This window comes from Bison bison, unplaced genomic scaffold (genome assembly GCF_000754665.1).
Source record: "Bison bison bison isolate TAMUID 2011002044 unplaced genomic scaffold, Bison_UMD1.0 scf7180017864484, whole genome shotgun sequence".
Classification (NCBI taxonomy): domain Eukaryota; kingdom Metazoa; phylum Chordata; class Mammalia; order Artiodactyla; family Bovidae; genus Bison; species Bison bison.
This window is the reverse complement of record NW_011495044.1, coordinates 1,199,246-1,226,784: the sequence shown is the minus strand read 5'-3', so window position 1 is coordinate 1,226,784 and position 27,539 is coordinate 1,199,246. Positions and strand designations below refer to the sequence as shown.

General features: G+C 50.8%; 1 protein-coding gene across 1 annotated transcript in view; it reads left to right on the top strand.

Moving 5' to 3' along the window:
- Positions 1-27,539, top strand: part of SZT2 (seizure threshold 2 homolog (mouse)) — a 52,669-nt gene that overhangs the window by 3,175 nt on the left and 21,955 nt on the right. The window contains exons 2-30 of the mRNA XM_010862796.1: positions 9,181-9,306; positions 9,607-9,780; positions 10,077-10,247; positions 13,538-13,669; positions 14,425-14,566; positions 14,975-15,081; positions 18,577-18,787; positions 18,969-19,139; positions 19,494-19,728; positions 19,916-20,045; positions 20,967-21,109; positions 21,359-21,511; positions 21,644-21,758; positions 21,968-22,185; positions 22,268-22,483; positions 22,876-22,954; positions 23,152-23,246; positions 23,512-23,680; positions 23,849-23,963; positions 24,079-24,192; positions 24,381-24,551; positions 24,672-24,766; positions 25,003-25,126; positions 25,218-25,382; positions 25,469-25,673; positions 25,968-26,083; positions 26,192-26,438; positions 27,238-27,379; positions 27,488-27,535. Of these exons, the coding sequence (XP_010861098.1) occupies positions 9,181-9,306; positions 9,607-9,780; positions 10,077-10,247; positions 13,538-13,669; positions 14,425-14,566; positions 14,975-15,081; positions 18,577-18,787; positions 18,969-19,139; positions 19,494-19,728; positions 19,916-20,045; positions 20,967-21,109; positions 21,359-21,511; positions 21,644-21,758; positions 21,968-22,185; positions 22,268-22,483; positions 22,876-22,954; positions 23,152-23,246; positions 23,512-23,680; positions 23,849-23,963; positions 24,079-24,192; positions 24,381-24,551; positions 24,672-24,766; positions 25,003-25,126; positions 25,218-25,382; positions 25,469-25,673; positions 25,968-26,083; positions 26,192-26,438; positions 27,238-27,379; positions 27,488-27,535 (4,329 nt within the window). The remainder of the gene's footprint in view (positions 1-9,180; positions 9,307-9,606; positions 9,781-10,076; positions 10,248-13,537; positions 13,670-14,424; positions 14,567-14,974; positions 15,082-18,576; positions 18,788-18,968; positions 19,140-19,493; positions 19,729-19,915; positions 20,046-20,966; positions 21,110-21,358; positions 21,512-21,643; positions 21,759-21,967; positions 22,186-22,267; positions 22,484-22,875; positions 22,955-23,151; positions 23,247-23,511; positions 23,681-23,848; positions 23,964-24,078; positions 24,193-24,380; positions 24,552-24,671; positions 24,767-25,002; positions 25,127-25,217; positions 25,383-25,468; positions 25,674-25,967; positions 26,084-26,191; positions 26,439-27,237; positions 27,380-27,487; positions 27,536-27,539) is intronic.

Below are 27,539 nucleotides of genomic sequence, written 5' to 3'. Positions count from 1 at the left end.
TGGAAAAGGCTTCAAGAATAATTTGTACCTTAACCACCAAGGGACAGGGGCAACAAACAAAAAACAAATTACTGAGATGGACATGGTTTCCTTCATGCTGGCGTACATAGTGTGCAGCACATGCCTCATGTCTTATTCAGCTTGCTGTCAATGAATGTTCCAGAATGATAGGCTTTCTCTGTCATTGTCTTATTCTCCTGGTTAATTGCCACAGCATCCTTCTGAAATAGACATTCTTATTCACATATTACAGAAGAAACTGAGGCCTGGAAAAACTGACTTGTCCAAGCTCAGTTGGATACCAAGTAGTAGAGCGTATTTGAATCCAGGTCTCTGCCTTCAAAACCCTGCTTTCTTTTTGCCAGACAACTCCAATGTACTTCAAACTCAGGAGGATTCAGTGCTATGCTATGCTATGCTAAGTCACTTCAGTCGTGTCCGACTCTGTGTGACCCCATAGACAGCAGCCACCAGGCTCCCCGTCCCTGGGATTCTCCAGGCAAGAACACTGGAGTGGGTTGCCATTTCCTTCTCCAATGCATGAAAGTGAAAAGTGAAAGCGAAGTCGCTCAGTCCTGTCCGATTCTTAGCGATCCCATGGACTGCAGCCTACCAGGCTCCTCCATCCATGGGATTTTCCAGGCAAAAGTACTGGAGTGGGGTGCCATTGCCTTCTCCGCAGGAGGACTCAGTATCAGGGATTAAATCTCCATGTAAGTGTCAGTGCTGTGAGAACACAGCTAACTCAGGAATTCTCAACCAGTGCAGTGGAAGAGTGACTTGGGGGAGCTCATGAAGTGTAGACTCCTGAGCCTTCTCAACTCTTAATTCATGTGGTCTCAGGTGGTGCCCAGGTTTCTGCAGTTTAACAAGCACCTCAGGTGGTTCTGATGCCACTGGGTCCTTGGATCACACTTGGAAAAATACCACTCTAGCTGCCTGAATTAATTCTTGAATCTTTTGGTTTCGATAAATTGCATCTTGAAAGTGAAGAAAACTTAGAGCTGATGTTTGTGAAAATGTAGTTGTTGACTTTGAAGGATACATACAAGGGGGAATGTTGCAAGAAGGCTCGAGTTAGGAAATGTTCCTGGTTTCAAGAGTGTGGATTCTGTAAGAACCGATTAATGAACTAGACTTCAGTTTGGCCTTGAAGAGTTAGTCCGTCATTCAAAATAACCTTTGAAACAAGGTGGAGAAACGGAAGCTACACAGTACTCGAATTAAGCAGCTTACTAACAAATAGTCTGAAGAAAGTCTTCTAATGGGACAGTGCTTGTCTGTACCCTCCATCTGCTGTATCCCCCTTTTCCTCCTCACTTAGTCAACTCTGTTCAACCTTCAGAGTCACTTTCTCTTAAGACCCACCTCTGAGTCAGGTTACTTTGTTACATGCTCTCATAAAACCGCATTCTTATCCTTAGGCACACCTAGTTTGTATTAATATAATAATTAGAGTGATTATCTAACTGGTTTTTTTTTTCATTATAGGGTAAATTCTGTGAGAGCAGAGAATGCCAATTTTTGCTTTCCATCGTATCCTTAGGACCTAGCCCCATGTTGGCACATAGCAGACTCTCCATAAATTTGTTGAGTGACAGATGGATGCATACTCACCTTACCTTTGTCCTCTTTGGACTTGGATAAGGACTTGATGGCATCATGATTGAATCAGCAGGGAAATTTAGCTGTAAAGAGATTTACTAGAAGACAAAACAGCAGCCTAAGCTTCACAATAGAATAATAGGCTGGGTTTATCCAATGTAATAGGACAAATTGAATAATTGTGTGTGTCCAAAAAAAGCCAGCTGCATTAGGACAGAATAGGGGATGTGTCTAAGCAGCAGAAGCAAGAAAGTCATAGAGATTTCTTGGGTCAACAGCATGGTAAAGCTTTCCCCAAAGTAAATAGAATGTGGGATACTCTGAATCTGTGCCTTCACCTGGGTCTTATACTCCATTTTGGCGTCCACATTTTAAGTTGAAAAGTAGACCAGCCAGAGTTCGTTCATGGGCTTGTGATCTAAGATATAAAATAGGAAACTCAAACCATGCTGTTAGAGACGCACTTAAGGAACCTGGAGATGATTATTGTGGAGCAGCAAAGACTCAGAACCATCATCAGATATCTGATAGATTCTCCTTTGGCAGAGGGTCAGATTTTCCCTCTGTGGCCTCAGGAGGTAAAACCCAAAGTGATTTACGTATTTTCAAGAGAGCAGATTTCCAGAGCAGGTCAATGTAATATCAAGAAGACAGATTCTGGCTCAGTGTGAAGAAATTTCTAATTCTGCCAACCAAGTGAGGGTGAGCACAAAAAGCTGAGGTGAGTGGCTGTGCAGGACTTCCTCCAGACTCAAAGCAGCAGCACCTTGTTACCATTAACACATGCATTTATGTGGCACTTTTAACTTTACAACGTGCTTTCACCCATCGTTGGGATAGGTGATGATATTTTATAGAGGAGGAAACCAAGGGTCAAGGCCAGAGTCTCAGCTGTCAATACTGTCATTGCATCTAAAACAAATCTATTAAGAGTCTACACCAGAACCACCCCCCGCCCCCATTCCAGAATTGTACAGAAGAACATAATATCAATAAAGAACATACTAGTAGGGGGAAAAAAAACTTGGTAAAAACAACTTTCATGGAGGCAAAGGAAAAATCCAAACAGTAGTTTTTCGACAAAGCAGATGAGGAAGGATAGGAGTTCTTAAATAGCAAAAGCCAGATGTTGATAAAGGTGAAAAATTTGGAATCACTGGTAAGATACTAAGAACATAGCTTAAAACAGAGAAGAGAGTGAATATAACTTGTCGGAGGTATTTCTCTCATTCATACATTCATTCAACAAATATTCCATCCCTTAGTGTCTTGGCACTGTGCTGGTTGCCAGAGAGACAGCAAAGAACAATACAATGTAGACAGCCCCGCCTCCCCGCGGTGTCTACACTTGTTGGGGAGATCAACATTTAAAAGTATTTTTTACAAATTTTTCAGTATTAACTCTGGTGGGTGCTATGAAGAAATCCAGGCCACTTTGCGAATGCCTAACAAGATACCAAACAGTACAGGGAATCATGGAAAGAAAGGTTCGTTTATTAAGCCCAGAGTGGCCAAGATTTTAGTCCTAGAAGATGAAGTGACCAGGTGTCCCCAACTCTCCTTATGGTGCTGACACATAGACCTGTGCTCTCCCTCCTTTAACCCTGGCCCAGTATGGGCCACAAAACCCTTTCCTGGCTATTTCCTTGCACAGCTGAAACAAACTGGCATTTTAAAAAAAATATATCTTTACTCACCACCAAAGAAGAACAAAAGGAAAATAGCATGGAGACTAATGTTATGATGACCTCACCTTGAGAAGAGTTGTACTGCCTGTGATTGGTTTTAAATGTTGCATTTGCTTTGCTTAGAACATAGAGTGAATTCACTTATTCAGCAAAATTGTATAGCGCATCCTATTGCCAGGCCGTGCACCAGACTCCGGGAATAGAGTGATAAACAGAAAGGGCTGCTGAACTGGGATATCCTTCTTATTCTGATAATTCTGAACCCAACCCAGCCTTTTTCAAGATAAGAACTGTGGCACAGTCAACATGTATACAAGAGAGGTCACTAAGGCCACACAGCCAATCCAGAGGGAGAGGTTGCCTAGTTTGTAAAAGTAACTCATTCTGAGACCAGGGATCAGAGAAAGAGGGCATGTAATTGCCGCTATTTCCTTTCAAGCCAATTAGACCCCGTTTGCCTTTTTAAGAGTTTGGCAATAAGAGCATTCGATTTGATGGGACCTTCTGAGGGGAATGATGGTTAGAAATGATAGGAAATAACTATACCTGATTTCTCTAGCTACCAGAAATCATCCTGCAACCTACTGGTTTTTGTGGTGTTACCTTAAGCATCCTTAACACCTTTTTTTTTTTTTGGTTACTTTGGACTTCCCTGGTGACTCAGACGATAAAAGAGTCTGCCCACAGTGTGGGAGACCTGAGTTCGACTCTTAGATTGGGAAGGTCTCCTGTAGAAGGAAATGGCAACCCACTGCAATACTCTTGCCTAGAGTATCCCATGGATGGAGGAGCCTGGCGGGCTACAGTCCATGGAGTCACAAAGAGTTGGAGACACTGAGCGACTTCACTTCTCTTCCCTACTTTGATTAATCATCAGTTCTTGTCCATCTTAATATAAAGATTCCTTAAAGTGCAACTGAGCTCACTTGTCTTAAAGGTTAGTTCAACTGACTTTTCCCAAGACCGTCAGTGAAAGGCAGTGGTGGTTTTACATTCTAGTACAGCTCCTTGTCTCAGCAGGGAACAGGCTCAAACACTCACAGAATGGCTACTTTGAGTAGCTGTGCTGTAGGCCATTGTCATCTCCCCTGGTTATTAGGAGAGCTTTCTAAATCCTGTGGTAGCCAGGGGGGGATTCTTTTAAATTCAGATACAATAATACTGCCCTGCTGAAAAAAGATTTAGGTAGCTTGACCTAATTCTTAGATAAAATCCAGACTCCTAGCCAGGGCCTACCTCAGGCCCATGCAGGATAACAGTATAACAGTGGTATTTCCCAAAGTGTGATTTTAGACAGTATAGAGACAACACAGAGTAATACTGAATCGCATCACATTGATGTTTAAATTGTCTTTTTGAATTATGTCACAGCATCCTTTATAAACCTCCATCATGTTCCTTCTTGTAACCATTTTAAAACTTTTCTGCTCCTAAGCCCCAGTTTGATCCATATGTTAAGCTCAGTAGATGGGCTTTCAGCTCATCAGGCATGGGCTTGACTTCTGACCCTGTGCCTACAAATTCTAGACCACTAGACCATTCAGGTGTGACCTAAATCAAATCACTTACAATTATACAGTGGAGGTGACAAATAGATTCAAGGGATTAGATCTGATAGAGTGCCTGAGGAACTATGGATGGAAATTCATGACATTGTACAGAAGGCAATGATCAAGACCATCCCCAAGGAAAAGAAATGCAAAAAGGCAAAATGGTTGTCTGAAGAGGCCTTACAAATAGCTGAGAAAAGAAGAGAAGCTAAAGGCAAAGAACAGGAAAGATATACCCAATACCCACCTGAATGCAGAGTTCCAAAGAATAGCAAGGAGAGATAAGAAAGCCTTGCTCAGTGATCAATGCAAAGAAGTAGGGGAAAACAATAGAATGGGAAAGACTAGAGATCTCTTCAAGAAAATTAGATACCAAGGGAACATTTCATGCAAAGATGGGCACAGTAAAGGACAGAAATGGTGTGTACCTAACAGAAGCAGAAGATATTAAGAGAGGTGGCAAGAATACACAGAAGAACTGTACAAAAAAGATCTTCATGACCCAGATAATCACGATGGTGTGATCACTGACCTAGAGCCAGACATCCTGGAATGTGAAGTCAAGTGGGCCTTAGAAAGCATCACTATGAACAAAGCTAGTGGAGGTGATGGAATTCCAGCTGAGCTATTTCAAATCCTAGAAGATGATGCTGTGAAAGTGCTGCACTCAGTATGCCAGCAAATTTGGAAAACTTAGCAACGGCCACAGGACTGGAAAAGATCGGTTTTCATTCCAATTCCAAAGAAAGGCAATGCCAAAGAATGTTCAGACTACTGCACAATTGCGCTCATCTCACATGCTAGCAAAGTAATGCTCAAAATTCTCCAAGCCAAGCTTCAATAGTATGTGAACCATGAACTTCCAGATGTTCAGGGTGGATTTAGGAAAGGCAGAGGAACCAGAGATCAAATTGCCAACATCCATTGGATCATTGAAAAAGCAAGAGAGTTGTAGAAAAACATCTGCTTTATTGACTATGCCAAAGCCTTTGACTGTGTGGATCACAACAAACTGTGGAAAATTCTGAAAGAGATGGGAATAGCAGACCACCTGACCTCCCTCCTGAGAAATCTGTATGCAGGTCAAGAAGCAACAGTTAGAACTGGGCATGGAACAGCAGACTGGTTTCAAATAGGGAAAGGAGTATGTCAAGGCTGTATGTTGTCACCCTGCTTATTTAACTTATATGCAGAGTACATAATGCAAAATGCTGGGCTGGGTAAAGCACAAGCTGGAATCAAGATTGCCAGGAGAAATGTCAATAACCTCAGATATGCAGATGACACCACCCTTATGGCAGAAAGCAAAGAAGATCTAAAGAGCCTCTTAATGAAAGTCAAAAAGCTAGCTTGAAGCTCAACATTCAAAAAACTAAGATCATGGCATCCGGTCCCATCACTTTATGGCAAATAGATGGGGAAACAATGGAAACAGTGAGAGACTACTTTTTTGGGGTTCCAAAATCACTGCAGATGGTGACCATAGCCATGAAATTAAAAGATGCTTGCTCCTTGGAAGAAAAGCTATGACCAACCTATACAGCATACTAAAAAGCAGAGACATTACTTTGCTGACAAAGGTCTGACAAAAGTCAAAGCTAGGGTTTTTCCAGTAGTCATATATGGATGTGAGAGTTGGACTATAAAGAAAGCTGAGCACCGAAGAATTGATGCTTTTGAACTGTGGTGCTGGAGAAGACTCTTGAAACTCCCTTGGACAGCAAGGAGATCAAACTAGTCAATCCTAAAGGAAATCAGTCCTGAATATTCATTGAAGGACTGATGCTGAAAATGAAGCTCCAATACTTTGGCCACCTGATGCGAAGAACTGACTCATTGGAAGAGACCCTGATGCTTGGAAAGATTGAAGGCAGGAGGAGAAGGGGACGACAGAGAATGAGATGGTTGGATGGCATCACTGACTTGATGGACGGGAGTTTGAGCAAGCTCCGGGAGTTGGTGATGGACAGGGAAGCCTGGCATGCTGCAGCCCATGGGGTCGCAAAGAGGTGGACACGACTGAACGACTGAACTGAACTACAAATTCTGCTAAGCCGCCTAACTTTTTTGGATCTCCACTTAACTTCTGTTAAATGTTTTGTGTGAAGACTGAATGTGGTTACGTAGGTAAAGGGCCTAGTGTTGAGCCTGGTCATAATCTGTAATAGTTAACTTCTATTGTGTTCTAACTAAGTGCCACGCACTCTGCTGACGACTTCATATACATAGTTTTCCTTCATCCGCAGAACAGCGCAATTCAATTGGTATTAGGATTGGTGCTGGTAAATCTAATACCAGTACTATCTTCATTTTATAGATGAGGACACTAAGACTTATATAGGTTAAGTACCTTTTCCACAATCTCACTGCTAATAGGAGGCTGAATTGGGATTCAAACCCAGGCTGTCCGAATCTGAAGTTCTTATACTTAACCTCTCCAGTGTTCTATTGAATGTATTTTAGGTACTCAATAAATATGTGTTTCTTCCCTCTTCCTACTCCTACTCTCATCCCTGCCATTTTCCAGCGTCCCTTTCTGTATCTCTTTCCCCAAACTTTAAACTTTTTATTTTGTATTGGGATATAGCTGATTAAAAATGTTGTGGTAATTCCAGGTGAACAGTGAAAGCACTCAGCCATATACTTGTACGTGTATCCGTTGCTTCTGTATCTCTTTATGCTTGCCTTCTGTCTTGGAGAGAAAGGTCTTTCTTCATCATTAGTCGTTGCATCTCTGCTCTCCAAACTCTTCTCCAGCATCAGATATCCATCATTATTGCTTTTCCAGGACTTTTTCCATCTCTTCTCCATAGGTATTTCCCCATTATTGGAGAAAAAAAAAATCTTCATTTCAACATCCCATTTCTCAACAGGATATCACTGACTTCTGCTCACTTCCTCGTAGCCTGGCATTTCCCCCCTCACTAGGAACATGGGAAGAGAAATTTGCAGTTTGTCTAAGTAGGAGAGGAGAGTAAGCTTTTCATCTGAGGCAAGAGTAAGGGAGTAAAGGATGTTACTGATAAGGGTTAATCTTGAGGAAACATTGAAGAGTTCAGGCCAGCTGACCCTTATTTCTCTGCAAAACTGTAGGCAGGTTCATCTGCTGGGACCACGGGAGTAGGCAGATTGTAAAACCTGAGGGGACTAAGGAAGGGTTGCTGAGCAGGAAAAGGTGAGATGATTGGTGACGTTCTCTAGAAGTGGCACCACTGGCAAGGTGGGAAGCTTCTTTCCATCAGAGTGTACAGCCGGTGCAGTGTATGTGTGGATAAGGAAGAAAGTTAAATTCATCCTAAGTCAAGAGTTGGCTGGGCTTTTGTCGCGACAGGTGAGGACACAGGCAACGGAACAGATGGTCGTTAGGACACAGTTGAACTGACTGCCTGTGAGGCAACGGAAGGAAGGAACTGGAGCGTTGACAGCTGAGAAGGATGGGGAGGGAGACTGTGACCCACAGAAGTTGGGCTTTGAGGTCTTCAGTAGGCTTGCCATTCACCCAGTGAAGAGCTCTCACTCCCTGCTGTTGTCAAGACTTAGTAGGAGGAACTGCCGGGCATTATTGAGTGTCTGTTCTGTTTTAAGTGATTTGCTAAGCACAGGGACACAAAAATAGAGCAAGATGCAATCCCTGCCCTCAAAGAACTTAGAGTTTATAGGAAAAACTCACATATCCATTGAAGTGTACAAAGGTCACTTGATCTGCATAGATGTCTTTAGAGGAGAAATGGGAACCAAGAGATGAGAATTGAATCCTTGGGAAGCCCATTGCACTGAAGTGGGGGTAACCATTTCACCTCTGCTGCCTCGCCTCTCGGTAATGGATTCCGAGCTTTTTGGACAAGTTACTTGCACTGTGATCTATATGTACTGGCAACTAGTGGATTTTAAAAAAATACTTATTTGGCTGTGCCAGGTCTCAGTTGTGGCCACACGAATCTTTAGTTGCAGCATGTGAACCCTTAGTTGAGACACATGGGATCCAGTTCCCTGCGTGCATGCTGAGTCACTTCAGTCATGCCCAATTCTTTGTGACCCCATGAACCGTAGCCCACCAGGCTCCTCTGTCCATGGGATTCTCCCAGCAAGGATACTGGAGAGGGTTGCAATGTCCTCCTCCAGGGGATCTTCCTGACCCAGGGATCAAACCTGTGTCTCCTGCATTGCAGGCAGATTCTTTACCCATGGAGCCACCTGGCAAGCCCCTAGTTCCCTGACCAGGGATCAGACCCAGGCCGCCTGCTTGGGGAGCATGGAGTCTTAGCCGCTGTACCACCAGGGAAGTCCCTGGGACTAGTGAGTTTTTATAGATTTTTAAAATATCTCTTTATCTCTAGGTGGAAGAAGCTGGGCAGGTGTTCCTGTTGATGAAAAAGGATTATCGAATCTCCCGAAATGTTCGCCTGGCTTGGTTCCTCAATCACCTGCACCAGACTGTGCAGGCCACACCCCAAGAGACGCTGGTGAGGCCCAGAAGCACGCGCAACGTGAGGGCTGACCCCGAGGATCTGGTTTTTTTTAGGAGACTGCTGGAAACAGGAGGGGAGACTAACTCTTGAGGGGTCCAATTCGAGGAGGGGCAAGTGACCTTGCCCACAAAATTTCACAGGGGAAATTTTGTCTAGTCATTTTTCCAGCTTGGAGAAGTACTTGGTTGGGTTGCGGGAGGTAGAGCCAGTGGTGTGTCATTTTGGGTCTGGAAGTCAGGTCCTGGAGAGAAAGGGGTGACTTCCCTGACTCTTCCCTCTTCTCTCCATCATCAGCTTCAGTCTGAGCAGGAGCTGGAAGTCCTCAGTGTCCTGCCTCCTGGGTGGCAGCCAGATGAGCCGGTGGTCCCCAGGCCCTTCCTCCTTGTACCATCCACCCGGGTCACCTTCCTGGCCTGGCAGTATCGGTTTGTCATTGAGCTGGACCTCAGCCCATCTACCGGCATTGTGGTAAGGGGTTGGTTGAGGGGAGGCAGTGGGAAGAAAGGATTGGGTAGGAAGTGAGAAGTAAGAAGAGGTAGCCTGAGATAAGTGAAGAATGATCCCACAGTGGTACCACGGTGAAAAGGAGACAGGTGTGTGAAGGAATGGTGGGTGTTTGAAGACAGAGCCCGTCCCATCTGTGCACTGTGTTGGGGGGTATGATCAACCTTAAGAATCTCAACCCCAGAAGCTGCTTATATCTGCCTTCTGCTCGGGGCTGTGTTTGGTTACCCTTGAGAGACCTTTCTTTGCATTGCCCTCAGGATGATTCCACAGGGGAGATCTTGTTTGATGAAGTTTTCCATGCCCTCTCCCGCTGCCTAGGCGGGCTGCTCCGGCCCTTCCGAGTGCCTGGATCTTGTATCGACTTCCAGCCTGAGATCTACGTCACTATCCAGGCCTACTCCTCCATCATTGGCCTGCAGTCCCATCAGGTATTGCATCCTCTCTCCATGTCTGTATCCTCAGACCTCATTTTGGGTAGTCCACTGACCAAGTCCTTATCCTGTCTCTACTCTCCATGCCCAAAGTCCCCAGCCCTCCTCAAACCTATTCCTAGTCATCTCTGCAAGTCTCTCTCCTCTTTAAAAGTGTCTGTTGCTCTGGCCTTAAAGGGCCTTCCCACAAGCATCAGGTGCGTTGGCACTGACTGGACAAATGCCTCTCATGGCTCCTGTCAGTCTCGTTCTGCTCCTGGACGTCTCTTCTCTCCCCTGCCCCTTTTAGTTCCATCGGAAGACTTGATACTGTCCTAACTCCTTGCACTGCCTCTAGGAGATGGTCTTTTGGCACAGTTTTGTGGTTTTGAAATATAACAAAGACCCAGAAACATAATTTCTTCCAAGGAGAGAGAAGGGTCATTTTTCTTCTGAGCCCTGCGAGCTGTCGGGTGTTAATGCTGACCATACAGATAATCACAGGCTTATCCGACACCCAGACAGGCTATCAGAAGGCACTCCTTTTGGAGAATGGCCAAGTCTGTTACTGGAATATCTGTTTTGGGCTTAGATAAGTATTGGCCCAGTTTCCCCTCATCTGCTTGTAACCACCCTTAACTCATTGGTAGGGGCTTACCCTGAAACTGTTCCTGATGGCTGCATTGTCAGCTTAGCTATCAAACTGGCTTTGAGAGAGGAGGATGCAAGAAACAGCATCTGAGGAGCTGAAATATGCATATGGCATTGGGTACATGCCTGGGTCCCAGCCCTCTACCCAGGATTAAAGTATTCTCCTAGTGCTGGTGTTAGGACTGTTGGTGGTGGACTACATCCCCAGGCAGAGATCAGGCTTTGCAGGTACTCATGGTCAAGGTGAGAAAAGTTTAGATGTTAGGTAATCACTCGACACTTGGTTCACTTTGATAAACACTTAGTGAAGCCCAATCGATGCCAGGCCTGGGCTAGGTCCTGGATGAATCAGACCCTGTTCCTGTCCTACTGGGAGGGGTTGAGAGCTTAGTGGGGTAGACAGATATTGAAAGAGATCATTTCAGTTGAAAGTGATAAGGGCACTGATAAGTTATGACTCAGGTGCTGTGGGAGCACCCAGCCAGCCTGGAGTAGCAGCAGGAGAGACTTTTGGACCAAGACATTTGAACTGAGTCTTGAAGGATGAATTGATGTTAATTATTGAAAACAGAGGAAATGGGCTTTCCAGGCAGAGGGGCCAGCAGAAGCAAAGACATAGAGCTGTGAAACTGTGCTGTCAGTCACTGGGGTTCTAGGGAGCCACATGTTACTCAGCTGGCCACAATGAAGATTGAGTGATGGGTGGGTTAGGAGGGTGGTAAAGGGGAGACTAGAGAGAGAAGCGGGGGCAGAATTAGGAAACGCCTTGGATGTCATGGCTAAGAACTTGCACTTTATTCTACAGGGGAGTTTGGTGGTAAAGAGCATCTGTATCTGCAGATGCCTCATGTGCTTCCTGGCTGTACCCCTTCCCAGCTATGTGTTCTTATGCAAGTTACTTAACCTCTCTGTGCATCTGGGTCTTTTCTCCAAAATGGGGCTGTCACCAATATTGCATGGTTACTGAATTAATACATATCAAGCATTTGTTAATTAAACAATGCCTGTCACACAGAAAACGTGCAAATGTTAGCTACTGAAATTATTAGTCACAGGTAGTAGAGAACTCTTGGAGGTTTGGAATGTCAGTGACAGGATCAGATGTGTACATTAGGAAGATGACACTTGTTTGTGGCCAATGAGAAGAATTGCAGGCAAATTCTGGACTAGAGAGAACAGGCGGAAGATTATTGCAGCATGGCAGAGGAGGTGAGTTCTGAACAAGGACAACCACTGTGGAGAAGATGAGGACTGAGAGCTTAGGTAAGCCTCCAGGGCCACTTGTTACTAAGTCAGCTAAGAAGTGAGGCAACTTCCTCAAGATGCATCCTGCTGTTTTTCAAAACAAAAAGTTGTCACGTTTATACTATATGCCCTTTGAAGGAGATTTGGAAAATATATAAAATATTTTTTTTTAAAACCTACAGAACTTGCTCGTAATAAACCTCTCAGAAATAGCTATTTTTGACATGTTATGGAATGTCTTTCTTCTCTTTGAGTATGCGTTTATTTCCCTCATCACCTCTACTCAGTCCAGAGACAGAAGAAATATCAGGCTTATTCCAAACACCCAGTGGTACTCCTGCTTTTTTAACATATGATATGGGCATTTTTTCCACATCACTAAATATTTTTTGAAAGCGCAGTTTTAAATGACTGCCTCTCTTAATATTTTATCGTGTTTTTGTCATTATATATTTAGCCAGACTTTTGTTGTTGGATCCTTAGGTTGACTCAGTTTTCACTCTTCTGAACAATACAGCTCTGAACATTTTGCTCATCTTTTCACAGCCCCAGTTCCCAGTCTTCCTCTCCTCAGTCAGGCCTTTAGTCGTCCTAAGTCCCGCTCTGCCCTCTTCTGGCTGTCCCCACGCACTGGCCCAGTTCTGAATGGAGAGTGAAGCAGTAGCTGTTGGGTGGGAGGGCAGGGGTTGGGGAGAAGTGGGCAGATTGTAGGAGTCTGATGAGAACAGGGAGAGAGGAGAGATCCCAAGGCCACCACAGGGGCTGCCAGGTCTGTATCAAATTTTTAGGATGGGAGAACTTACTCACGTTGAAAGTAGAAGGAAGGAAACCCCATGGAGAGAGAACCAAGATGTTAGACAAAAGATCCAAGATTAGATGGAGATATTAGCTTTGGGGAGAAAAAAGAGGAAGAGGAATCTTCTTCGGAGCCTGAAAGGAAGAACAAGAACACAGGTAGATCCAAATGCCTGGCAAATGCTGAGGGCGTTTTCGGTGGGTCAGAGAGTAGTCACCCTGAAGGTTAGGGTGAGTGGGGAGTTCCTGTTGACTGGTTTCCTTTCTCTGTGAAAATGGTGGGTGGGAGTTATCTGCTAAGGGTAAAGAGAAGGAAGGAACACTCATTGGGGGAATAAGATTCTAAGCTTAAGAAATAGAAAAGATCCAGAGCAGCTTGGTGTGCAGTGCTTGGAAATCAACAAGAATAAGAAAGTATGAGTCAAATTCCTGGCCAGATAGGGCAGCTTGTAGACGATGTCCTGGAGGCCAAGATGGAGGAAACTGGAAGACGTTAGTGGCGCCCACATGCGCGAGCTTGGGGCAGCCCAGTATGGCAAATAAATAGGGAGGCCAGAGGGGTACTGCCCGGCGTCCCCCTGCCCTTCATGTCTCGCTCTTGCCCTTGTGCTTCTCAGGTGCTGGTCCAGGGCTGCCTTTTGGACCCTTCCCAGCAGGAGGTGTTCTTGCAGCAGGTGTATGCGCAGCTCTGTCTCTTTGAGGATAAGGTGGCCACCATGCTACAGCAGCAGTATGACCCCCAGAACCAGGTATGTGGGAGAGAAAGCAGGTAGAGGCCACTTAGAAGGAAGAGCTGTTAAGGGACAGAGGAAGGACAAGCCAAATGTCATAGAGGGAAGAGACAGCAGGAAAAAAGGGCTAAAAGCCAGGGGCAGAGGGCGCCAAGGAAAGAAGTGCCAGTGAGTGCACACAGCAGGTCCCTGTTGGAAGAGGGCTTACTAGACTCCCCAAGACACACACTGCTGCTGGGAGAAAATGTGGAGGCTGCTTGTGTTTTTTCAGTCCTGAATCTTCTCCCCCAGTGGATCTGAGAAGGTGATCATGGGTGACTTTGATTTCCACTATTTTGTATAATCTGGGATAAAGCTGCTTGGGTTCACCACAGTGCACTCTCTTGTTCTTTTAGATATCTGAGAAGTAGCCAGGCAGATGGCAGGTCTGTGTGTCTGAAGACTTAATCTGATTGATGTATTAATATATATCATAATGGCAATGGAAGAATACGTAAAGGGGGCCTTACTGGCAAAAGGTGGGGAAGGCCTGCTCCAGGCCAGTGAGGTGCTTCACCTGGTGCTGGGCGCCCTGCTCATCTGAGGATCAGCCTCCAAGCACACAGCCGGGGAAGGAGCACAGTCAGGACTTGGCCACACAGTGGGGGAACTGGAGGGCTCATGGGATTAGGCCTATCTGGCCTGGGCAGTGCTAGACTATCAATTCTGGCTTTGCTGTGGATGGGGTGGCAGCGCCATCTGTCCCATTCAGTCTTTTCTGTAACTTGGGCCAGACCGAGGACCAGTCCCCAGACTCAGGGGAGCCCTCAGGCCGGAAAGTGGGCGTTTCCATGGTGACAGCTGATCTTGGACTGGTCAGTATGATTCGTCAGGGCATCCTGGCACTGCAGCTGCTGCCCTCCAACTCCAGTGCAGGTCAGTAGGAGGAATGTTGGTGAGATTGGGGAAAGGGGGATACAAGAAGGGTGGGTGGTATTATCAGCAAAGATAGAAGTTCCAAAGGATTGGTGGGCCGCAGGGAAGTGCGTCTGTTTCCTTGTTTGTGAAAGGTAAGTGTTCAGTAGTGTGTATCTTGAGTACCCCCAGCTCTGACAACCAGCAGGGACCCTGGTGGGAAGGAACAGAGCTCCAGGATCACCTCTTGGGAGGAGTTTGGGACCCAGCCCTCAAGAGGTTGGAGCAGGAGGGAAGGGGAGAAGGAAAGGTATTGGAGGATTATAAAACACAGTGGTTGGTGGACACTGAGGTCCTGTCCCTTCGGCACCTCCCTGTGACTCTGATCTGGAGGGGCCCTAGGTCTGAGTCTGATGCTTCCTGCTCCAGGTATCATTGTGATCACGGATGGAGTGACCAGCGTCCCCGATGTTGCTGTCTGTGAGACGCTGCTGAACCAGCTTCGCAGTGGCACTGTGGCCTGTTCTTTTGTGCAGGTAAGGACTTTCTGGGAAGGAGGAGAGGAAAGTATCACACCTTACCAGGTGGAATGTGGCTGGTTACTTTCTTGTAGGCAGTGGTTTCCCAGGTAAAGCCCATAGCATAGTTCTGGAGGGATGGTGGGGATGGGGAGGGAGCATCATGTCTAGAACAGGATAGTAAATTGGTGGGAGAGGATTCTCATCTTTGTTCTTTCCTTAGGATGTGAGAGACAGCATGTTATAGTAAGAAGAATCCAGAATTTGCTGTCTGGCAGTCAGTTCCAGTCCCACCTCCCTCATTAGATTAGTTATTCCTGTTTCAGTTGCAAGGGTCAGAAAACCCAGCTCAAACTAGCTTAAGCAGAGGAGGGAGTGCATATATTCAGGGACCTGCAGCCAGTTTGGATTGACAGGCTATAGGATAGAAGGCAGAGAGCTGTGGAAAGTGAGGCTAGAGGGTAGGCATAGGCCAGAGCATGGAAAGGCGCTTGTGCTGTGTTAGAGGAGTTCCAGCATAATTGTGTGGGTGATGCTGATAGAGGGAACGAAAGTCACTTACTGGGTTTATGTTTTATAAATGTCACTCATTGCTGGGGGAGGGACAAGAGTGGAGGCGAGGAGGCTGTTAATTGCAGTGGTCAGGTGAGAGGATCAGGACTTAAACTAGGGGAATTCAGGGTAAGAGAGAATGGGGGTTAGCATTAAGGAAATGAAGGGGCGGCATCAACATGACTTATGATTAGCGAGGTGGGAGGGGTGAACAAGAAAGAGGGGCTAAGGGTGTCTCCAGGTTTCTGACTTCACTGATGACTGGGAGCCAGCAGAGTCAACAGAGCAGCAGCTGGGGTAGAGTGCGGACAGTACGATGAGGCCAGGCGTGTGCACATTGTTCCAGGGGGCTCTGTGTCACCTTTGGAGTCAGGCATGCCTGGCTGGAATCCTGGCTCCACTTACTGGCTGTGTGATGTGGACACATCATTTCACTTCTTGGGTGGATTCATTTGTAAACGGAGATTGTAACAGTACCTTCCTCAGTGGGTGAGGTGATGCATTTGAAGGGTTTAGCATAGTGCAGAATTGCATAGTGAATGACTGCTATTCGTAGCTGTTAGCAGTCGGACATGTAGCTCAGACACTCAGGAGTCCACACTAACTGAGAGGGAGTTAGGATTTGGGCAGCCTACACACGGCATTTGAGAATAGATAAGCGTCCCCAAAGAACCTGGGGGCTAAGACCGTTCATAGAGAGGGGGCCCAGCAAAGAATGAAGAGGAAATAATCAGACAAAAACCAGAAGGCTCTGGTGTCAAGAATTTCAGGGTTTGAGGGGAAAAAGGAGTACTTCACAGCATGAGAGGCAATAGAGAGATCTTGTACAATGAGGAATGAAAAGTGCCCTTTGGGTTTGGCAATTAGGAGGTTATTGAAATTTTTTTCGAGGCTACTACAGTCAAGAGGCAGTGAGAGAAATGATTGCAGTGTGTGGAAGAGTGGATAGAAGGGAAGGATGTAGAGACAAGTGACATGTGGAATCTGGTTGTTCAGAACAAGGGAGGAGCAAGCGTGCTCGAGAGAGAGAACGGCAGCCTGAGGGGAGGATAGTGTGGAAAGAGAGGGCTGTTCTGATTTGTGTTTTAAGCTAGAGACTTCATGTTTCCAAAGGGCCATGGTGGAGCAGAGTTTGAAAATAAAGGAAAGGAAGCTGAAGTTCCTAAATTAACAGGAGGGCGGTGGCTCAAAAAATAAATTGAGGGATTCTTGGAGCAGAAGAGTGTCCTTGCTTCTCTGAGACTAGGATAGAAGTGAAGACATGTGCTGTGAGAGAGGGAGGCAGAGCTGAGGAGGAGGAATGACGCTGAAGACCAGCCTGAAGGACCAGCTGCATTGGGTGTCATACGTTTTGGTGTGGCGCCACCCTACACAACTGTGCAGTTTTTCTTCCATTTGGGATCCAACCAGTCCATCCTAAAGGAGGCCATCCCGGGTGTTCATTGGAAGGACTGATGCTGAGGCTGAAACTCCAATACTTTGGCCACCTCATGCGAAGAGTTGACTCATTGGAAAAGACCCTGATGCTGGGAGGGATTGGGGGCAGGAGAAGAAGGGGACGACAGAGGATGAGATGGCTGGATGGCATCACCAACTTGATGAACATGAGTTTGGGTGAACTCTGGGAGTTGGTGATGGACAGGGAGGCCTGGCGTGCTGCGATTCATGGTGTTGCAAAGAGTCGGACACGACTGAGAGACTGAACTGAACTGAAGATCTCATTTGGGATCTGGGTATAGAGCTTGTGATCTTAGTTGGGGTTTCCAGGTGGAAGCAGAAAAATGGTGAGGAGGGCCTGGGAGTTGAGAATGTTGCATAAGAAGTTGTTTGAACATGTGGTCCAGGCTAGGTTGTAAAAAGAGGCCCAGGAGGACGTGGATAGATTTGAAAAGAGCAAAGGTTCAAGGCCTGGGAGTCTTAATGGGATCAGAGAGCAGCAGGAGGAGGAGGATGAAAGGAACTTAAAAATGGGACAGAGTTATGTGTAATCAGGGATGTGGCAATTGAGTTCACAAAGAGGAAGTAGTTCCAGGTGAAGCCAGGGGCCAGTGTGTAGCTAGGGGGCAGGTGAGTGGAATAAAGTTCCTGGAGATGAGGGTTAAGGAGCTGAGTGGCCAGGAAATTGAATGAACCATCTGTAGGTGTCTCCATCTCTGATCCCTAAAGCCTGATGATCTGAGGTAGAGCTGATGGAATAATAATAATAATAGAAATAACTTGCACAGTAAATGTAATACAGTTGAATCATCCTGAAACCATCCCCCTCAACCCTGGTTCATGGGATAATCATCTTCCATGAAATTGGTCGCTGGTGCCAAAAAGGTTGGGGACTACTAAATTCTAGAGTATACCTCCAAAGGACCAAGTAGTAAGCATTTTCAGCTTTGTGGGCCGTATGGTTGTCCCAGCTACTCAGCTGTGCTCTTGTAGCCTGAAAGCAGGCATGGACAGTAGGAAGATGAATGGGCGTGCTGTGTTCCAATAAAAGTTTATTTACAAAAATAGATGCTAGACTAGAGTTGACTGCAGGTTGTACGTGGTTTGCTAGTCTCTGATCTATAGGTTTAGTGCTCAAACTATGGTCCACAGACCAGCAGCCTTGGCATTGCCAGGGAGCTTGTTAGAAATGCAAAATCTCAGGCTCCCACCCCAGACCTCAGGTGCTTTGTGTGCACCCTGAAGTTTGAGAAGCACCCTGTCAGACACTGCAGTCTTAAGATGATGATAGGAATTTGGTGAGCCATTGGCCAAAATCTTAGTGAATGGGGTCAGGCTGGTATTTGATGTGGGGTGAGAGGGGTGTGGCCAGCTGGCGTTAGCTTCAGACAGAAGGGCTCAGGGAAGGAAAGCTGCCGCTGTGCGGGCCAGGGATGGGAGCTGCCACCCAGCCCAGTCTCTTCTTGCACCACCTTCTCCGTTGCCTCTCCTGGAGCTAGGTCTCTACTTGCTCACTTTCTTCAGGTGGGAGGAGTTTACTCTTATGACTGCAGTTTTGGCCACGTACCCAACGTGGAATTGATGAAGTTTATCGCCATGGCAACATTCGGCTCCTACCTGTCCACTTGTCCTGAGCCCGAACCAGGCAACCTGGGTCTGACTGTCTACCACCGGGCATTTCTCCTCTACTCCTTCCTGCGCAGCGGGGAAGCCCTGAACCCTGAATATTACTGCGGTGAGGGGCAGACTGGGGCAGGTGTGGGAACCGGGGGATCCTAGTGTGGACCCAGAGATGATACAGGGATCTGTCTAGGGCTCGAGTCCCCGGGCAGTGTAACTGGGCTGGTGACTTCACCCTGTTCTCCTCCATCAGCTGACAGGTAACACTGTCCCCTGCCCCTCCCCTCGGCCCCTAGGCTCTCAGCACCGCCTGTTTAATGAGCACCTGGTCTCCGCAAGCAGCAACCCTGCCTTGGCCCTGCGCCGGAAAAAGCACACTGAGAAGGAGGTTCCCGCTGACTTGGTCAGCACCGTGTCTGTGCGGCTTCGAGAGGGCTACAGCGTCCGAGAGGTCACACTGGCCAAAGGTAAGGTCTAGGCCCTGCTGTATCCCACACATCTAAACAGAGCAGGAGACCCCCGTGTACCATGCATGGCAGACTCTGCCTGTCAGTTGAGCTGGGCTTCTCTTCGCATTTAGCTTCCCAGTTTCATCTCCTTCTGTTCCAGGTGAGTCAGCTGAGAGTGGTGTAGTGTCCTGGACTTAGCTTGTTTTCAGATTTTGCCTGCGAACTTCAGTTTGTGTCTGTTGGCGGGCTCTTGGCCTGCACTCTGTGGAACCAGGCTTGGGACCTTTGGCCAGGCTAGAGTTGCATGCTGTAGGTGGAGGTTGCGGACAGGACCCAGTCCCAGGCCCTCCTCCCCTCCTGCTTCCCCTGAAGGCGGGTCCCAGCTGGAGGTGAAGCTGGTGCTGCTGTGGAAACACAACATGCGCATTGAGTACGTGGCTACTGCACCCTGGCCCCTGGAGCCTGAGGGCCCTCGAGGCACCCGGGTGGAAGTGACAATGGAAGGCGGTTATGACATCCTGCACGACGTGTCCTGCGCGCTGAGACAACCCATTCGCTCGCTGTATCGGACCCACGTTATCCGGCGGTTCTGGAACACGCTGCAGAGGTAAGCAGGGTCGCCGCTCAGTGACGGAGGCCCCACTCGCTGTGTGGAGGGGCGGAGGTGTGAAAGCGGGGCTGGAGAGAGTCACCCTGAGCACTCGGGCTTGTGTCCAGACTCCCACGTGCCCCGGGGCTCCCCTCCCCTGACTCCCCAGAGGCCGGGGAGGCTCAGGGTGGCCCTTGCTGTGCAGCATTAACCAGACGGATCAGATGCTCGCCCACCTGCAGTCCTTCTCCTCCGTCCCGGAACACTTTACGCTGCCCGACAGCACCAAGAGCGGAGTGCCTCTCTTCTACATCCCACCCGGCTCCACCACCCCGGTGAGGGGGCCCTGACGCGCGTTCTCCCTGTCCTGTGCTCTCCCTCTGGAGCCCAGAACCACGTTCATTTTCCTCACCTCTCAAATCTGAGGCCCCCAAACCAGGACCCTGAACTTTAGCCGTCAGAGCCCCTTCCTCCCCACCCCACCCCCCACCCCAGGGGAGGAAAGAGTCTCTAGAGAAAGCTGACCCTCCACGGGTCACTGGAGTCCAGGGTCAAGAGTAGCAGAATGTCTCAGAAGTGGTCTCCCAGCCAGCTACAAGCCCTTTCGCCATCTCCACACGCGCCCTCCAGCCTGCCCCGCACTTCCCGCCAACCACAACTGCTGTGCTTCTCAAGGACTGTGGCTCCGTTTGTCTTTTGCCTTCTCCACACTTGGCCCCAGCTGTCAGCCTAGCACTGAGGGGCTGGGGGCTTATTCTACCCTCATGAGGGTATGAATCATACCCTCTTCCTGAGGTCCTGCCATCACTCAGAGGCTTTCCCCCAAAGTCAGTGATGGAAGTTCCATCCTGTGTCTGGATTCAGCTTTAAGAGGCCACGCTGCCTGTCCCTGGGCCCATTTGTCTTAATCTAGCCAGTGGTCCCCAACCTTTCTGGCACCAGGGACTGGTTTTGTGGGACAATTTTTCCACAGACTGGGGTTTGAGGGAGTCGTTTTGGAATGATTCAAGTGCACTACATTTATTGCGCATTTTATTTCTTACTATTATTTCAGCATTTCCAGCTCAGACCCTTAGGCATGAGATTCTAGAGGCTGGGGGCCCCTGACCTAGCCTTCCTATTGGAGGCAGTTTCTGCCTCTGTCCCAGGCAGGGCTGAAGGTTCCTTTAGCCCTACACCACTGCCACCTCTGACCCCCCCGCCACCCCAGGCTCTGATGCCCTGCAGAGGTCATTCATGACCTCTTCGTGCCCCAGGTGCTGTCGCTTCAGCACAGTGGCTCCGACTCCTCCCATGCCCAGTTTGCTGCCTACTGGAAGCCGGTGCTGTCCATGGACGCGAACTCGTGGCAGCGCTGGCTGCACATGCATCGCCTGGTGCTCGTCCTGGAGCACGACACGTGAGTATCCCTGGTCGGGCCACAGCTGGGGTGGAGGAGCGGGGCGTGGGAGGGACGCGGAGTGACGGGGAAGGGAGGCAGTGGATGAGCCCGTACCGACTTGGCCAAGGAAAGCTCCAGCTGTCCTAGCCCTCCTGCTCTTGAGCCTCCAGACCCTCAGACAGGGCCTGGAAGAGAGAACTAGCAGCCTGTCCCCCTCCCCCAGCCTGGGGCCGGGCCGGCTGACCTCACCGCACACCCTCTCCCCAGGCCCATCCCCAAGCACCTGCACACCCCGGGCAGCAACGGCCGATACAGCACCGTCCAGTGCAGGATCTCGCACTCCTCGCTGACCTCCCTGCTCCGTGACTGGAGCAGCTTCGTGCTAGTTGAGGGCTATTCCTATGTGAAGCTGCTCTCCAGGTGGGCGCTGTGATGTCCCCTCCTCCCCCCATCCCGTGTCTCTTCCTCTCACCCCAGACCCTCTCCCTCCTTCCTCCTAAACCCATCTTCTCCCAGCCGAGGGCTGCTCACGGACCCTCCATTTCTCCCCAGTGCCCCAGACCAGCCCCCCTCCTCCTTCTACATGGTCCGCATCATCTCCAAGGCCCCGTGCATGGTGCTCCGCCTGGGTTTCCTCATCGGCACACCAGCACAGGCTCGGCACAAGGTGAGCGGGGCCCCAGCTCACTCTCCGACCCACAAGCCCTGGAGTGTCAACAGGCTCCTTCTCCCCAGCACTCCCGGGGCCAGTCGAAGGAGGAGCCCCCCCAGACCAATAAGCCGTGGGGCACCAGGCTCTCCCGCCTCATCTGTGGACCCCTTCTGCATGTCCATAGCAGATGGGAGCAGGAGGTTGTGATCACAGTTTCCCCTCAGATTGTGTCGGACTTGCGGGAAGAAATCCTGCGCCTGCGTTTCCCCCACCGGGTTCAAAGCAAGGAGCCAACACCCAAGGTGAAACGAAAAGGGCTGGGGGGCACCGGTGGAGGCAACTCTCCCTCCAAGTCCCCCCCAACGCTGGGGCCACAGCAGGCCCTGTCTGACCGGCCCTGCCTTGTGGTCCTGCATAAGCCACTGGACAAGCTGCTCATCAGGTTGGTAGAGAGGGTGAGGACAGGCCAGGAATATGAGCTGGGCATGAGTAGAGGTCAATTGGGAATTGCCCTTGTTGCCCAGGTATGAGAAGCTGCCCCTGGACTACCGGGCACCCTTCTTGCTGACCCTGGAGCCACCGGGGCCACTGCCCTTGGTGTCAGGCCGCTCAGCCTCTTCTAGCCTGGCATCACTGTCCCGCTACCTGTACCACCAGCGCTGGCTCTGGAGCGTCCCATCAGGACTGGCCCCTGCGCTGCCGCTCAGCGCCATCGCCCAGCTCCTTTCCATCCTCACTGAGTATGTCACTCAACCTACTGGACCACGGGGGGCAGGGAGGGAGCAAGCATCAACGCTGGGCTTGGATGCTGGCAGAAAGCCTAAGCCAGACATGGTCCCTCTCTCTGCCCTCATCTCTGAGGCCCCAGCTCTGCAGAAGAGCCAGCACAGAGCTGGCACGCTGCTCCCCTGCCCACCATCTTTCCCCACAACTTGGTGACTTTGGCCCCTGGGTCTCATTGGACCTGCTGCCCCTGAAGGACCAGTGGTTTGAACAGGGCCACCAGCAGACAAGTCTGCCTGGATGGCCACTGGAAAGTGGGCGTCTTAAGTGGCATCGGAAGCCAGGGGTTGTATGCTGAATGTCTCTCCCCATCTCATCCCGTCCCACTGCTGCTTCTCTGGGACCTCAGAGTTCGGCTCTCGGAAGGGTTCCATTTCGCCTGCAGTGGGGAAGGCATCATCACCATGGTTCTGGAGCTCCCGATTCAGGTACGTGCCATCCCTCACATCCCACCAAGGTCCATCGTCATCTCAGGGCTACTCACCTCTGAGCGGGTTCGGCGCTGATGGAAACACTGCCTCACTGGGACCCTGTGGCCTGGGGCCAATCCCAGGAGTGTGGCGAGGGGCCTAAAGTTCTGAAGGCCAGGGCTGGGGTGGGTCTAAACTCTCCCCTCCTGTCTCAGAACGAGCCCCCGGGGCAGGCTGCGGCCGAGGAGAGGCACACGTGCGTGGTCCAGTACATCCTCTTCCCGCCTCATTCAACCTCCACCAAGGACAGGTGAGGCCCGACCCCCGGAGCCACTTTGCTCCAGTTCCCCTTCCCCCTACTGCGCCCTGAAGGTCTGTCTCCCAACCTTGAAAGTCAGGGCAGGGGATACTGTCTTTAGACGCTTCATGGGGCAGATACAGTGACAGAAGGCCGTGTGTGAATTGTGGCTGCCCCGTGAGCCCTGGCCTTCCCACCCTCTATAGACCAACTCCTGACCAGGTGGTGGTGGGTTGGACTCTCCTTTCTTCCAGGCTTAGGGTCCTTCCTCCTTTAGCTTCTCAACAGATGATGACAACGATGTGGAGGTGGAGGCCCTGGAGGGGGACTCGGAGCTCAACCTGGTCACCGAGGTGTGGGTGGAGCCACAGCACGGACGGGTGGGACCCGGCCCCGAGAGCTGGAGGCACCTCCAGGACTTGACGTACTGTGAGATCCCTCGAGCTGTGAGTGGCCTCGGAGGACCCCACCGCCCCCTAGTCCCCTGGGAGTGGCACAGCCTGATGGCTTCCTGGTCCCTCTCAGTCTCTGTGTTCTGAATGTCTGTGTTGGTGGGGCTTCCTTGAGAGCTGGAAGCTGGGGTTCACCCCTGCCCTCTGCTACTCCTCCCCTAGCTCCACCCTCGGGACGCTGCCTGCATAGGCTCCATGCTGAGCTTCGAGTACCTGATACAGCTCTGCCAGAGCAAGGAGTGGAGTCCCCTGCCCCTGGAGCCAAGGGTCTCTGCCGGTCAGTGGGGAGGGGCCTCTGGGCAGGAGCAGGGGAGGAGTGGGGAGAAGCCAGCTGCAGACGGGAACTCCAGGCCTCCCTGCGCTCGTCTCCCCCACCCTCACCGCCCTCCCAGGATTGGACCAGGGAAGAGACGCCTGCGTCCACGAGATCCCTTTCCGTTTTGACCTCATGGGACTGTTGCCTCAGTGCCAGCAGCTCCAGATGTTCTTCCTCCTGCTTTCCAGAGGTGGGTGAACCTTGTGCCTAGAGAGCCGGCCAGCCAAGGGGTATTAGAGCACAGAAAGCAGATGAGTCTGCGAAGGAGCAGAGGGTGTCAGGGGCGGCGGCTGCAGGAGGGCCGGGCTAGCCGGGGCGGAGCCGGGGGCGCTGGGCAGCAGGAGGCCCTGGGTGCTGAGTGGAGTGTGTGTTGGGCAGAGCCAGAGGGCGTCCCTCCCGCCGAGGGGCCCTGTCCCGCCAATGACATGGTGCTGTGCCTGCTGCATGGCTGCCTGGGCCAGGAGCTGAGTGACCGGGAGCTCCCGCTGCCCGCCGCCGACCAGGCGGCCTTCCTGCGCGAGGTGCTTCGGCGGACCCGCCACAGTCCAGGTGAGCCCCCGCCTCTTTCCAGGCACCAGACTCTACAGAGCGGTTCCCGGCTGGGTTCTGGCCTCCCGTTTCCTGCATCTCAGAGCTCTGCTCTCCCATCCACCTCTACCTTCATTGTAGGTCCAGAGGGGCCACCAGTGGGGGACCCTGGGATCCTAAAGGATCAAGCAGGCAGCAGCGCCCAGGCCATCGGAGACCCCGGTCTTCCCAACCTGGTCAGCACTGGTGCATCGGGCCTTTCATCATGGTGACCTCCTGCCGTCCCCACATGTTCCTCCCCAGCTTTCTAAGTCTGGGCAGGCTCAGTGCCGCCCGCCACTGACAGGGTGCCGTCGTTCCTCTTGGTCGCCAGTGTTGCAAGCTGTCCCTGAGCGTGGAGTCTCGGGCAGAGGAAGGAAGTGGGCACTGGGTGGTCCCTTCAGGCGGCTCTGATTTTGCTTCTCTTGTACAGAGTCCAGGCCCTCCTGAAACTCCCGGGCCCGTCAGCTCTGCCCAGCCCCCTCAGTGGCGCTGCTATGCAAGGCTTGTGACCCCCCAGCATGTTTTTCTGACTTTCCTCCCCGCGACCTTCTCAGGTACTGACTGCTGACCTCTCCCACGCATCCCCTCAGCTCCCTCACTGGCCCGCCAGGCGGCTCTGAGTTATGTCTCACTTTTCTTCTGCAGATGTCCTACATCTGGCTTCATATGGCCTAGAGGGACCCCCTCAAGAGGAGATGAGGCCTAAGTTTGAAGATTGGAACGGGGCCCCCAGCCCGAAAGATCTGGCAGGAAGTGGGGTCACGGTGACAAAGTCCCAGGTCCCCACCCTCAGTGTCACCCCAGCCAGTGGTAAGTCTGCTGACTCTTAAGTCAGCTAAGCAGCAGCGGGAACGGGAACAGAGGGCTGGATGCCATGGGCTACCTCTTGCCCACAGACAGTGCCCAGAATCCAGGAGAGCTGAGCCCACCCTTCCGTCAGGACGTACCAGCTTACCCTGGGCGCCAGGCTTCACAGACAGAGGGTGCAGATGGGCCCCGGACCCGGTGTCCTGTCTACATCTATAGCTGTTCTCTGGAAGCATTGAGGGAGCAGATGATTGGCATGCAGCCCCCTCAGCCACCCCGAGATCTCGTCTTCCGGTGAGTGCCCTCTGTGTTGACCTGGGTCCTTTCCCCGCCCCCAGCCAACCATGGCCCCCAGCCATGGCTCAAGGGGAGAGACACACAAGTTGATGATCAGTGTCAGGAGCTCAGCTTCTTGGCCATGTCCTGCCTGCCCAGTGCTAGACTTCCTTCAGTGCATCAGCTGAAGTCTCTGGGCCGTCACTGCCTTTGGTAGGGACCTAGGGACAATCCACTGGAAGGTGGGGATGGTTGAGTGTGGGCTGTCACTGAGGGGAGCTGGCCAAGCCCTCTCTTTCCTTCCATTCCTAGGACTCAGTTCCTCGACCAGCCTTCCCTCTCCTCAGCCTGGATGGAGCCCAGGCACAAGGGGGCAGCCAGCCACTGTGCCTTGCTACAGGAGCACGCACAGCGATGCTACGTCCGCGGTGAGCGTGACGCCGCGGCAAGGAGGAGCCCACTTTGCAGATGACGGCCATGGGGACTGGAGAGGTCCTCGCAGAGCTTGACCTCGTGGCCCCTTCTGCTTCCCCCAGGGCTGTTCCGGAGCTTGCAGCAAGCACAGAGCGTGACCTCGCAGGACCTGCTGATAGCAGTGGATGCCTGTGAGGAGCTGCTGCAGGAAATAGACATCACCCCCTTTCTGCTCGCACTGTGTGGCCACACTCGGGGTTTGCCTCATGCACCCCCAAGCCCTGGTCCTCTCAGCCCAGGGCTCTTCAGCAGCAGCATGGAGGAGGGCCCCGAGCCTCGGGAACGAGCTGTCCTGGCTTCTGAGTCCAGGTTGGGATGGTTCTTGAATGATGTATAAGGGGGCACACAGACGAAGCCCCTATAGCCCGGGGCCTCTTGCCCTGGGGAAGCGACCAGGCATGCTTGGTCACTGGTTTCCCACCTCCTGCCCAGGCTTCTGTCTCCCATTCAACATGGGCAGCAGTCTCCCCATCTTACTCTCCTGGTTCTCCCAGCTTTCCTGTTTTGGTGTGGAGTGTTGAGCTAGGTTAGTGGTGGGGAGTTGCCAGTGGCCATCAGAGAAAGCAGAAGCTTGTCCGAGGACATCCAGATTGTAGTGATAATCCCCTAAACTGCTGAGTCTCAGACAGAAACTGTTGAGTGAGAGAGGCAGGCAGGCAGACAGCTGTGTGTCTGGTGTCTGCAGGGGTCAGCACTGGGGGAACGGAAGGAGCAGAGGGCTGAGTACACTGGTGGTGCCCAGTTCCCTCTCTGGAGGTCTGCATCCCCCACCTTTCATGCCCCCCAGATGAGTGCACTTTTCCCACCAAACCTTGCTTCTCCACCTGGGTCTCTCTTCCACGATGAATGACCTCTCCCGCCACCCGCTGAAAGCCAGGAATCAGCCTTACTCACTCCTCTGTTGCACAGAAATGTCCAGCCACCAAGCAATATGGCGGTTAGAGCGGAGACGGGTGGGTGGGTTCTCCCGGCCTCTCCTGCGAGCGTCCTGTGCTCAGCACCCTTCTGAGAGGCGGAGGCAGACCATCGTGTGCTGCTCCCACTTGGGAAGCAGGCTCCTCTAGGACGCGATGCTTCCTAACACTTCACTACCCCCCACCCTGCTCAGCATAGAGACCGAGGACCTAAGCGAGCCTGAGTTTCAGAGCACCCGTGTCCCTGGGCATCCAGACCCGGGCCTGGAGATCTCTCTGACAGATGTCTGCCAGCTCAGAGGAGAGGCCCATGATGCTCTTCACAGCCTCATCCAGGTGAGGGCAGAGAGACAGAGCCCTGGCTGGGCAGTGGTCCCTCATGGTTGGGGGTGTGTAAGCTCAGCCAAATAGCAGCTGACATCGTAGCCTTCTAACCCCAAACAGGAGAAGTTCCTGGAGATCAGCAGTCTCCACTTCCGCACCGTGCCCTCCAACC